The 12,563-nt window shown below is 52.6% G+C and overlaps 1 protein-coding gene across 1 annotated transcript in view; it reads left to right on the top strand.

Annotated features, from left to right (window-relative positions):
- Window positions 1-7,692: 7,692 nt before the first annotated feature.
- The window catches only part of SLCO2A1 (solute carrier organic anion transporter family member 2A1), a 94,156-nt gene continuing 89,285 nt past the window's right edge, over window positions 7,693-12,563 (top strand). Inside the window, exon 1 of the mRNA XM_068970013.1 lies at window positions 7,693-7,815. Within this exon, the coding sequence (XP_068826114.1) occupies window positions 7,720-7,815 (96 nt within the window). The 5' untranslated portion in view covers window positions 7,693-7,719. The remainder of the gene's footprint in view (window positions 7,816-12,563) is intronic.

Here is a 12,563-nt window from a genome sequence, read left to right on the forward strand (position 1 = left end):
TCCTTAGGGACAGGCAGGTTGGGCCTTTCATGCCTTCAGCCACCTCAGGCCTGGGTGACAGGTGACCCCCCCTGACCCCGCATGCAGCTTCCACAGCAGGGGCTGGATTAAGGTCTGCCAGGCTCCCTCTGGGAAGACATTTCTGGAGAAAGGAGGCCTCCTAAGGAGAAAAGCAGGGAACAGCTGAGGATGGAACAGGGCCTAGGAGGGAGCACTGCTGAGCCGGGAGCACTGCTGAGCCGGGAGAAAGCAACCATGCTAACAGTGGTAATCATATCGAGGGCTTGTGAGTCCCGCTCACTCCTCATGCAGCTCCGAGAGGCCGATGCTGCACCAAGAGGTTGAGCGACTTGCCTTACGTGACACAGCCAGTAAGCTGACAGGGCAGAGAGAAAAAGGGGTGCCTCTCTGGACCATACACGTGCGGATCAGCTCTTTTTGGGAAGATGCCTACCCAAGACCTCTGACCTACAGTTCTTTCTCCAGAGCTGGGGGAGGGGGAAAGAGCTGCAGATCAAGGCAGTCACATCACCTGGCACCCGTGGGTCAGCCTAAAGGTGTCTCTCTGAGTTCTGGTGCTCTGTTTGAGCCACTGGAAATAAGAAAGACCTTAGGAGGACCCCAGGACCTGGGTGGACTTTACAGCAAGTCAGGCCATTTCCCCTGGGGGCCAGCCACCCTCTACAGGGGCCAGGAGGGTTGTCGTTGGTAAGGAGAAGAGACCTAAGTGGTAGAAATATAGCAGGAGGCATAATTTTGAATATCACAGAGAAAAATATCTAGCGGTGTTCAAATGACACTGCTGGCCATCAGTCCTAAGGCAAAGAGTTTTTTTGCAAAAAGTTATCCATCAAGTCCCTGTGTACAAAAGACAAAAGTTAGAGACACCCCCAACATTCATCAGCAGTGGAAGCTTACATAACTCCTGGTTGTCCACACAGCCATTCAAAAAATGGTGACAAGCCCCTCTCAGCATGGAAAAATGCTTATTGTAAAAAGTAGGAGCCAAATAGTACACTGTGATTTTTCTAGGAAAAAACATGCTTATTGGAAAGAAACAGGAAAAATAGAAAAGTCAGTAAAGGTTTAATAGCGGTGCCAAATGATGGGTGGAGTAGAGTTCAAACACAGTTAAATTATTTTTGAAAGACTATAACCTAAAGATTAACAAACAGTTCAAAAACAAACGCCATGGCAAAGAGACAGAGCACTAGTTTTCTGGTTACTTGGCAACATCCATAGGACAGGATCCATGTGCCCGGGGCCCTCACATGGCAGGATCAGGAGGTTGCAGTGAAGTCGGTGCGCTGCAGGGAGGCTGGCTGGTGATCACACAGGAGGACTGGCTGTGATAACTCCGCTTGGGGACAACCTGAACCTGGATGGACGGAGCACAGAGGATGGGGGCCAGCTGGGGCTCCTTGCCCAGGGGGAGGGGTGCAGAGTCAGGGCTGTGGGGGTCTCTCTTCTTCCTGCCTCTGCTGAATCTCCCGCCATACCTCCTCTCAAAGCAGCAAGTGACCTGGAGTGAGACCCAGAGCTGGAACAAGACATCAGGCCGTGAAAAGCCCTTCTGGGAAGAAAGCAGACATGCCATCAGTGTGCCCACCCTGAGCAAACACTGGTGGCCCATAGGTAACATGCAATGCAGCTGGGGTCCCAGGAGTGGGACACCCTGCCCCTCCCTCTCTTTGCTGCATTTTCCCGTGGGGAGAGGGGAGCAAAGGTCAGCCCCTGAGTGAGGCTCAGGTGGCCTGCCGAAGGTGCCGCAGGAGGGAAGGTGTGGGTAGAGAAGAAAGGCATGAAGGGCCCTCAGAGCTGGACTGAGAAGGATCCCAGTGGCCCCAGGCTGTGCTCAAACCCCCACTCAGGCTGGTGTGCTGCTGGCAGCGGAGGTCCTCAGCGGCAGGGATGGGTGAGGCCCAAGGTGGACTTCAGAGCCCTGAAAAGCCCTCCGGTGGGGGAGTGGGGAGCAGAGGATGCACTTAGGAGCTGAGACTCTGCTCTGAGCAGCCAGGGTTTGAATCTTGGCTCTGCCACCTACTAGCTGTGTGGCCCTGAGCAAGCTATTTTAACCTCTCTAATCCTCAGTTTCTCCAAATATAAAATGGCACTAATAGAAGTAACTCCTCTTATTGGGTTGTTTTGAGGATTAAGTGAATCAGCTTTGTGCCAGTGCGAGGCAAGGACTGTCAACACTGAGCGTTTGTTCAATAAAAATATAGACTAGTGGCCAGAGCCGCTCACTGGGGACGAGGCTGCCACACCAGTGTCATCTGGATGCAGAGATACCCTGCACCTAGTTGGGGGTGTAGTCACTGGGGGACCCCTGCCCCATCCCAACCCCACCCCACCCCACGCCCATCACCTTGGCACACAAGGAGCTAGGTGGGCAATGAAGTGAAGTGAAGTGAAAGTCGCTTAGTCGTGTCCAGCTCTCTGCAGCCCCATGGACTACACAGTCCATGGAATTCTCCAGGGTAGAACACTGGAGTGGGGAGCCATTTCCTTCTCCAGGGGATCTTCCCAACCCAGGCAGAGTTAGCCCCAAATCACAGCTAAGTCCAAACTGTCATAGACCTCCATCTGCGGCTGCAGGAGTGGTGGGTGTGGCCCGGGGACCAATAAACACACCAAGGGGCCCCTGGCCAGTCAACAGTGACAACAAGGCTGACTAGGGAGGCCTAGGGTAGGGGGTGGAGGCAGCGGAGTGGAAGGGAGGGCAGCGGGAGAGGGGAGCCTGGTATGCGGCAGGAGGGGCTTGGAGGCCTCTGGAGCAATGAGGCCTTCCCCAGTCACTGGGTCTTTCTGGGATTCATTTCAGCTTGATTCCACTTAATAAACATCTTAAAGCTACAGGATATGCTTGGCGAAGAGAATGAACACAGAAGCTTTGTCCCAAAGGGCTCACAACTGACTTAGAGGAAGAGACCAAGCTCAATCCTGCCAACCACCAGGCGCCCACTGGGCACCAGCAACTCCCGCACGAGCACTGGGGACTTAGCACGGCCTCATGCACACTTATGACAGCCGGGAAGGGGCACAGAGGCACTGAGAGGTGATGCAGGCCTCTTTATTAAAGTAGCACAGCTTGTGAGGAGGGGCAGTGGCGTTTATGTGTGACTCGGGGGTCTGTGCCCTCAGCAACACACGTATTGTCTCCACTGCTACCTGTGATAATGAAGGCAGGAGGAACACACGGTGTGTGTTAGGGAAGAGCTCCAAGCCTCGGTTTATTCATCTGTGAAATGGGCACAATGACCTTTAGTTTCCTTTAGTTCTATTGTTGTTATGGGGGCCCAGAACAGATAGTAACAGGAGCCACCCTTGAAGGGCAGAAACCAAGCGCTACAAGGCAGGGGGAGAAGCATGAGCCAAAGCCCGAGAGGAACGTGACTGCTCCAGTTTCAGGCAGAGAGGAAGTTTCAGGGCTAAGATGAGAAGCTGCTTGGCTCCTTTGTTTTTCTCCTCTGCTCTGCACCCCTGGAGCCAGTTCTACTGGCCCCTGTTTGCACTTTCTCCCTCTCAGGTCTTCCTCAGGCCACATAGTCTGGCCTCTGCTCATATCACCCAGCACAAACACTCCTGCCGGTCCAATGGCCATCCTTGGATCTTATCGTCCCTTCTCAGCATCCCAGGCATGCTCCTGACCTCCTCCTCAGAACACTGCCCCGGGGCTCTATCAACATGCAGACGTGTGTTCTGGGGTTTGCTCCTCTCCATGCTGGACTCTTCCCCTCTGTCTCTTTTGCTGGCTCCACCCCCTGTGCCAACTGGGTGTTGCTGTGGCTGCTTCTGGACCTAGTTCAACACATGTTCACCAGGAGACACATCTGTTCTCAAGGCTTACCCAGTGCCTCCATGTGGATACCCAGCCCCCGACCTCTAGCCCAGCATATCCTCTGAGCACGGGACTGCTATGCCAATCTGCCTGTTGGATCTCTTTCCTGCACGTACTCCAGGCAATCTGAACTCTAATGAGCCTCAGGGACTCACCACATTCCCCCAGTTGCTGCTGCTCCTTCTGGGTCCTTCTTCAGCACTCAGCATCACCAAAGCAGGTTGCCCAAGTCAGACCCTGGGAGTCATCCCTAACATCTCCCTCATTGACACTTGGATGCCCAACATCTTTTGTGCCTTTCCTTCTTCCCCAGAATCATCCCCATTGCTGCAGAGCTCCTGAGATGTCTTCCAGACTGCCCCATAGGCCCATGTAAAATGCAAACCAGCATGGTCACTTCAGAAGCCTTTAAAGGCTCTCCATTATGTTGGTCAGAGAAGGCAATGGCACCCCACTCCAGTACTCTTGCCTGGAAAATCCCATGGGTGGAGGAGCCTGGAAGGCTGCAGTCCATGGGGTTGTGAAGAGTTGGACACGACTGAGCAACTTCACTTTCACTTTTCACTTTCATGCGTTGGAGAAGGAAATGGCAACCCACTCCAGTGTTCTTGCCTGGAGAATCCCAGAGACGGGGGAGCCTGGTGGGCTGCCGTCTATGGGGTCGCACAGAGTCGGACACGACTGAAGCGACTTAGCAGCAGCAGCATGTTGGAAATAAGGCCTGCACTTCATTGCATGCCACTCGGTGCTCCAACATCTTCACTGCACACCTTCTCACTGTCTTCTGGTCTCAGTTCCAGCCAGACTGAAATCATGGAGTAGATTTACCTTCTTTCACTCTAATCCTCCCAGGCCTTACAGTCCCTAGGGTTCAGCTTGAAAGTCACCTCCTCCAGGCAGCTTTCTTGTTGCCCTTCTTTTGTGTTCCCGCAGCCAATGTACACAACAGCTCTTTGCTACCTCACTCTGATGCTTTCTCTTCTTGCTCCCCACCCTGAGATCCTAGAATCTTTGAAGTCAGGAACTGTCCTTGCGCTTTATTTTTCTAGTGCTGAGAAGTATTTGCTGAAATCACAGGATCTGAGAAGAATCTTAGAAACAGACGCTGAGGGTGTTCTTTTAGGGGAAATGGGTTGCTGTAGACACTGAAAGGAAGCAGTCAGATATTAACTACAATTCTTAGCCTCCTTCTAATGGGTGACCGTGTGACCCAGTTTGGGCCAACAAGATTTAAGGAAAAGCAGCGGAGCATGCACAGGAGAGATCTGCTTCCCTGAAGTGATCACAGCCCCTTCCTATTTTCCGTCTTCTCCCTGGAATTAGGAGAGGAAGCTGGTAGAGGAGCCAGCCATGAGGACAAGAAAATGAAAGTGTTAGTCACTCAGCTGAGTCTGACCCTTTGTGACCCCATGCACTGTAGCTCTCTAGGCTCCTCTGGCCATGGGATTTCCAGGCAAGAATACTGGAGTGGGTTGACATTCCCTTCTCCAGGGGATCTTCCCAACGGAGGGATCAAACCCAAGTCTCCTGCACTGCAGGCGGATCCTTTGCCATCTGAGCAACCAGGGAAGCGTACACACTTAAGAATCTTGAAGGCACCTAGGTCGTGATTCTGGACTACCTACTAGTGTCTTTTTGTTACGAAAGACCAATAAAACTCATTGAAGTCCCAACTTCAGTTAGCCCAACTGTTGGGTCTCCACTCCATTTAGGTGAACTCCCCCTAGGAAAGGTAGATGATGGCAGCTAACCATCTGTGGACATCTGAATAGACCTTTCCTTTAAAGATGATGTTAGTCCTGAGAATGGGCAAAGGCAAGATTAATGGAGGAGGACAAGGTGGGGCTGGAGAGGCTGACCCTGCCTGGGATTCTATCAGAGGACCACAGCAAGGCCTCACTCAGTGTGTGAGGAAGATGCTCTAGTGATGCAGCCCTAACATGACCATAACCTTGACCTGGGCCTTCTCTGCTAACTGCTTGGTCTCACTTGTGAAATGAGGCTTTTAGAATAGATAACTTTTCAAAGGTATAGTGCTATAAGTCTGGGCTTTGGAGTCAGGAAAGCTAGGTCCATCTTCATGGCTTACTAGCTCTATGACTTCCAGGCACTCTTTTTGGTTGACCTCATCATCATCTGTAAAATCCAGATTATAACAGTGCTAGTAACTGTCGGGCTAATGCTGGGGTTCTGTGGCCTCGCATCTGGGAGTGCTAGCAGAATGCCTGTGGAGTCCACCACGGCTGCGAAAGCCCAGTGCCCAGCACACGCTGAGTGCTCCGTAGGGGGCCATCTTTGTGTTTCAAATTCTCCAAGCTGGCTTACTAACCAACCCGGTTCCATGCTTCCTCTGGATCTGGGCCTGCTGCAGGGCTCCTGAAAGCCTCTCTAGCTGACCCTTGATCTGTGGGTGAGCCAACTGGCCCAAAGCCGCCTACAGTCCAGTGGCTTTTCCTCCAGCACTATGTGCTGTTGTGCCCAGGGTCCTGGGGCTGCAGGTGGAAAGGAGAAGCCCCTGGACACAGACAGCCCAGACCAGGCCCAGGAAGGCATCAATCAAGCCTTGGGTAGAAATAGGAGACCTACGTGGTCCATCTGTCCTGTGGCTCCTGTCTTAGCCAAATCTTCCTGGTAATTGAGGAGCATCTTTTCCTCGGAATAGTTGGGAGCGGGGATGTGTGTGTGTGTGGGGGGGTGGTGGCTTGAAAACGTTGGCTCTTCAAGAATGACAGGAATTAGGGAACTGGAAAAACACCTCCAGAACTAGATTTCTCAGTGCAGCTGCTTTGGGTAGAACCTTCTTATCCTTCCCTTGGAAGTCTCCCCTTCTTTCTCTTTCCAGCACTATGTATCTTGGTGGAAAAATCTTGGGGGAAAAAAACTAAGCGTCTGTTCTATTCCAGCCCTGAAAAGGAGATCAGTGGGTGTACCCCGTTTGTCCACGGCCCCACTCTCACCGCTCCTCCCCACTCCCACCCTCCTGGCAACACTCCAGGCCAGAGCGAGCCATGCTGACACTCGACAGCACCTCCAGTTTACCTTGGCTCGGGTCCAGCCCGGGGCGGCCCCCACTTCTCCACCTTTGTTACCCGGCCCCTCTCTAGTGCAAAGAGCAGTTTAAATATAAATCAGTCCTCGACACAAACAGAGCCTCAGCGAGTCTCAGAGCCATCACCGGAACTGAGAGCCCAGGTTTTCGGCGAGTGCAAACAAGCAGAGACCGGCTCTGTAAATCTCCCAGATCGCATCGGGAGGGGCGCGGAAGCTCCCCCTCCCTTCACGAACGTCGGCTCCCCTCCAACCACCCTGGCTCCCGTTGGTTCCCTCAGCTCCCCTCGCCCCCGCCTCCTGTCTTGCACCTCCGTGGCGCTGCCGATCCCTTCTCTGGCCCCCTCGAGCCTGCGGGCCCGCGGCGCCCACCCTGCCACGCCAGCGCCCCGGGTGCCCCCACGCTCTGCAGCCGGCCGCCCCCCCTGCAGACCTCCGTCTCCCCGGCCCGCCACCCCCCGCCCCCACCCTCCGGCGGGCGGGCCCTTCTCCCGGGGCGGTCGAGCCTTGCGGGTCCCAGCCCAGCTGCGGACGCAGAGACAACTTCGGCCGGAAAGAGGTCAAGCGCCGCCGGCCGCCGCGTCACACCTGTCTGAGGGGGGCGGCGGCGGCGGGGCGGGGGCTCGCAGCGCCTTTGACACCGAAGGGAAAGAGGGAGGAGGGAGCGCGCGTTTCATCATCGGCGGCCACTTATAAAACTTCTAGGCGCGCACCCTCGCGCTCACTCTCCTCCGGCCAGCGACACGGCGCCCGCCACCCGCTGGCCGCCCGCCGCAGCCCAGGAGCCCCGGCCCCGCTCGCCCGGCCTCCCGCCCCGTGCTGCCGCCTCCATGGGGCTCCTGTCCAAGCCCGGCGCGCGCCAGGGTAGCGCCGCCTCTGCGGGCCGAGCCGGCTGCCATCCCCGCTCCATCTTCAGCAACATTAAGGTGAGCGGAGAAGCGGGGCCGTCGAGCCCGAGCCGCACAGGGCGCTCTGTCGGCGCGGTCCCGGCGTCGGTGCTGCAGGCGCCTGGGAGCCGCTGAGGGTGCGGGCGCCCACCCTCGCAGTCCCTCGGTCGGTGCTGCGCTCCCCAGCGCATCTCCGCGGACCCCGCACCGCGGGCAAGGGGGCGCCCTGCCAGGCAAGCCGGTGGTGTGTGCGTGTGCGCGTGTGTGTGCATGCGTGTGTGTGCATGTATGTGTGCAGGCGTGCGTGTGCGTGTGTATGTGTGTGCGTGCGCTTACTCACACGCCCTCCTCGGGGTAGGAAGCAGCGATGAAAGTTACCTGCTTATTGGGCCAACTCTATTCAGGTAGTCTTGGCACTAGGGAAGGGAATTGCCCAGTTCTTTGAACAAGAACATCTCCGGGACACGGTTTTGGGCTCCTGTGGGAGTTACTTTGTTAAAGGCGTGGGCTTGGAAGTGCCTGGTCTGGCGCCTTGTAGGGGACAGGCTGTGGTCCCTCTGAGATGAAGATCAGAGCCCGTCTCAGCTTGAGTGGGTGGCGGAAGAGCCATTCTCCACTATGCTTTCCTTGTCCCTGAGGGCGGCAGCCAGCGCGTGGGCTCTGCTACCTGATGGGGCTGCTGCCTGCAATGTTAAGAATTCCCCCGAGGCTGGCAACCTACACTGCAGCTCTTGGACCAGCTTTCCAGGTCCGGAACTAGCCCCCGGAAAGCAGCGGCTTTTGGTCTATGCAATAAAGTTTAGGCAGGTGCCTGGCAAGTTATGGGGAGTGGGTGAAGAAAAGCTGGGTGTAGGCAGTTGTGTGGTGAGGTTGCTTTCCTCCACTCACAGGTCCAAGAGGACTGGAAGGGTGGAATGCACACTCAGGCTTTTTTGCCTCTTCTGGGAGGGCAAAATGCACCTCCTGTGGTGAGGATGTGGGAGGTGGTGGAGCCCAGGTCAGGTTTCCTTGGAGTCAGGGCAGATGGTGCAGACAGGCTGTTTATGGCGGTCACGCAGTCAGATTTGGGGCGGTAAAGCCTCCAGTGGTACAATTAAGGGGAACCCGAAACACACGAAGGAAGGATAAAGGTCTCCCTGGGCTGGTTTTGTGTCCAAAAGAAAGGGATCTGGAGGTCACAGTGGAACCCATCTGTGTACTTACACATATTGTTAGCAATAGAGCTGGGCTCCCCACTCCTGCTTCTGTTCTTTCCCCATACCACACTAGGCTGAATTGATTCCATGGTTGGATGTAAGTAAGACAGAAATTTTGAGAGAGTTTAAAATAATCCTCCAATCTCTTCACCTTTGGCCAGACCCTGATGAGAACACTGTGGTTTAGGTCCCATCATTTTAAGAAAGTTTAGAAAGGTTTCAGCAGAGAATTGTGGAAAATTTGGTGTTTATAAATTAGCAAATAGGAGGAAAGGGCCAGAGTAATCATCAGGTGGTCTGAAAAGAAAGAGGCCCAGGAGGGAGCCAGACTGAGGCTAAGTCCTCTATTTTCACCACTCTTAGTGTTGGGAGCAGGAGGGACAGCTCATAGCCAGGGTAACCCCAAATGAGATTGATCTGTTTAGACCCGCCCTGAGTCTCTAAAATAAATGAGTTTACGGCAGCAGTTTCTTTGAAGATCTATAAATATAAGATAATTTATCACATGCTGATGAATTAGTCACACGTGCCTGAGGCTTGGGCCCAGGCCAGTTGGCCTCCTTAAGACTCATACCAGTTAAAAGTTTTTATGCACTCTGAAAACCAGAATTTTTTCAATCATTTCTTCCCTTAATCCATAATAATTCTTAGGCCAGAGTTAGGAGCAACTTTCACTTAGCTTCACTTACCAGCTTGAAAACAGGTAGGAAATTTGATATCTCAAGGCAAATCTGGGGGCTGGAATTCCATGAGTTAAACTCCCTGAAGCCTTTTCTTCCAGGGGACATTGCTGACATTTGGGGGCTTTGCTATTTGATGAGAGATTTCCTCCTCCCAATAAGAAGGTTGGTGGCTGCCCTGCACCTTCCCAGGAGGTGTGGACTGCACATGTTTTGTGGCATGTGTGATAAGGGAGGAACAAGGGACACCCAGCCTGAGGACCCATCGTTTTTCCAGGTTCCTCCTTGTTGGGACAGATTGACCAATAGGCTTTACAGTCGCTCAGTCATGTCCAACTCTTGCAACCCCATAGACTCTAGCCCGCCAGGCTCTTCTGTCCATGGGATTTCCAGGCAAGAATGCTGGCATGGGTTGCTATTTCCTCCTTCAGGGGAACTTCCTGACCCAGGGATCAAATCCTCCTGCACTGGCAGACAGATTCCTTACCACTGAACCACATGGGAAGCCCAATAAGCTTTATGACATTCTTGTAATACCCCACATACCATATGGTTTGGGAAAAGGCATGAAATAAGGGGACTAAGACTCAAGCCTCATGCCATCCCCTTACTTAACTAGGTGATACAGGAAAGCATTCCTGAGCCTCAGAGTCCTTAAGTGAAAAAAACTGGGTAATATGAACAATGCCTAACCCCCACCCCCCAGGGCTGGTGGGGGAGGGCTTCCTAAGGATTATGTGGAAAGAGGCAGAGGAAATAACTTTGTAAATCATGCTGGGCTTTCTGGTATTGGCATCATTGTGAGGTCAGTTCTTGCCTCAGCAAACAAGACTTAGCATACAAACGTCATTTCGAATCTGTTATTCCACCAATTATACCTCATTCTGTGAGACACAGTTAATAGTTAAGAGAAACTGTAGTTTATAATAATAATATCCCAAAAATAATAATAGTAGCTAACAGCAACGGATCTGTCTGAATGTACTTGAACTATGGACATAGTTTACCCATATGCAATCCTCATTACAGCTCTATCAACTTTACACTGTTACTGTTCCCATTAATGATGAGGAAAACAAGGCTTTGCGAGGCTGGTCTCTTGGGTGTGGATACATAGAAAGGGTGGTGTGTAGAGGAACCAGGAATGTGAGCCTCTGAAGTCAGAGCCCCAAACCCTAAGCCCTGTGTGCCTGGCCCTGTCTATTGCACAGTGCTGGATAGCTCTGTATAAGCACGTGGAGATACCTTGGGTGTACTTATTCCGAGCAGTCAGGGGTTTCTCCAGACTCTGGTGACACACCCCAGTTGTGACCAGTGGCTGCAGCTCAGATGTGTATAGGCACTAACAGGTTCAGATCTTTTTTTCTTCCTGGTCTCATTTCAAGAGCCTGGTGACTCTCAGGCATGGGGTGACTCTCAGGCATTGGTACCTCCTTCTGCAGGAGTCAGTACAATTATTATTTACTCTGGAGAGTCACTATTGCTTCTGACTTGTGTGCATGCCTGCATAATTGCTCAGTTGTGTCCGACTCTTTTGTGACCCCGTGGACCGCAGCCCACAGTGTTGGGGAACAAAATCTTGGCTTTCTCTGCCCACTGAAGCCGGATAAAAATTACAGAGACAGAGTCTGGAGGATATAAAAAGGTGGCTTTAATCCTTAGCTGGCGGAGAGGGCAACATAGTAGGCTCATGCCTCAAGAACTGTGCCACCCCTCCTGAGGAGGGGCCTAGGGGTTTATGTAGGATGAGCGCTTGCGGTTAAGGGTCAGTGATGAGGAGCAAAGGTGTTAGGATCTGGTCTTCTTCCTCCTGCATTGTTTCAAAAATAGCCACGGGCTGGCTTCAGGTAGCCTCTGGCAGTCTGGTGGCCCAGTAGTTGGGTCCATTGTGTATTTTTACTTGGGCCTTCTTTCTGATACAGAAAAACTTCTGTGGGTTGATCTGCCAAGAGAGTGCTATAAAGGTGAACACCAAATACAGGATGTAATTGGCATAGAACCAGAAGATAATAGGTGCAAAATGTAGCTTATGCAGAATTAGGGGGCAGAAAATCAAACTTATTTACAGACATGCAGAGTTAGGGGGCAAAAAAGCAAGCTTAGTTACAGAGTACAGATTCAGTTCAGTTCAGTTCAGTTCAGTCGCTCAGTCGTGTCCGACTCTTTGCGACCTCATGAATAGCAGCATGCCAGGCCTCCCTGTCCATCACCAACTCCCGGAGTTCAGTCAGGCTCAACGTCTATCGAGTCAGTGATGCCATCCAGCCATCTCATCCTCTGTCGTCCCCTTCTCCTCCTGCCACCAATCCCTCCCAGCATCAGAGTCTTTTCCAATGAGTCAACTCTTCCCATGAGGTGACCAAAGTACTGGAGTTTCATCTTTAGCATCATTCCTTCCGAAGAAATCCCAGGGCTGATCTCCTTTAGAATGGACTGTTTGGATCTCCTTGCAGTCCAAGGCTCTCAACAGTCTTCTCCAACACCACGGTTCAAAAGCATCAATTCTTTGGCGCTCAGCCTTCTTCACAGTCCAACTCTCACATCCATACATGACTACTGGAAAAACCATAGCCTTGACTAGACGGACCTTTGTTGGCAAAGTACTGTCTCTGCTTTTGAATATGCTATCTAGGTTGATCATAACTTTTCTTCCAAGGAGTAAGCGTCTTTTGATTTCATGGCTGCAGTCCAGATTAGGAACAGTTAAAAGTAAAAACTAGGAAAGTTCGGGACTGTTCACTGTTCTCTTTATCTTCTTTGTTCTCAGGAAAGGGAAAGAAAAACTCATTCCTCATTTTTCCTTTTCACTGCAATACCAGGCTCCTCTGTCCGTGGAATTCTCCAGGCAAGAATACTGGAGTGTGTTGCCTTTCCCTCCTCCAGGGGATCTTCCCAACCCAGGGATCGAACC

Source organism: Capricornis sumatraensis, chromosome 1 (assembly GCF_032405125.1).
Source record: "Capricornis sumatraensis isolate serow.1 chromosome 1, serow.2, whole genome shotgun sequence".
NCBI classification, from domain to species: domain Eukaryota; kingdom Metazoa; phylum Chordata; class Mammalia; order Artiodactyla; family Bovidae; genus Capricornis; species Capricornis sumatraensis.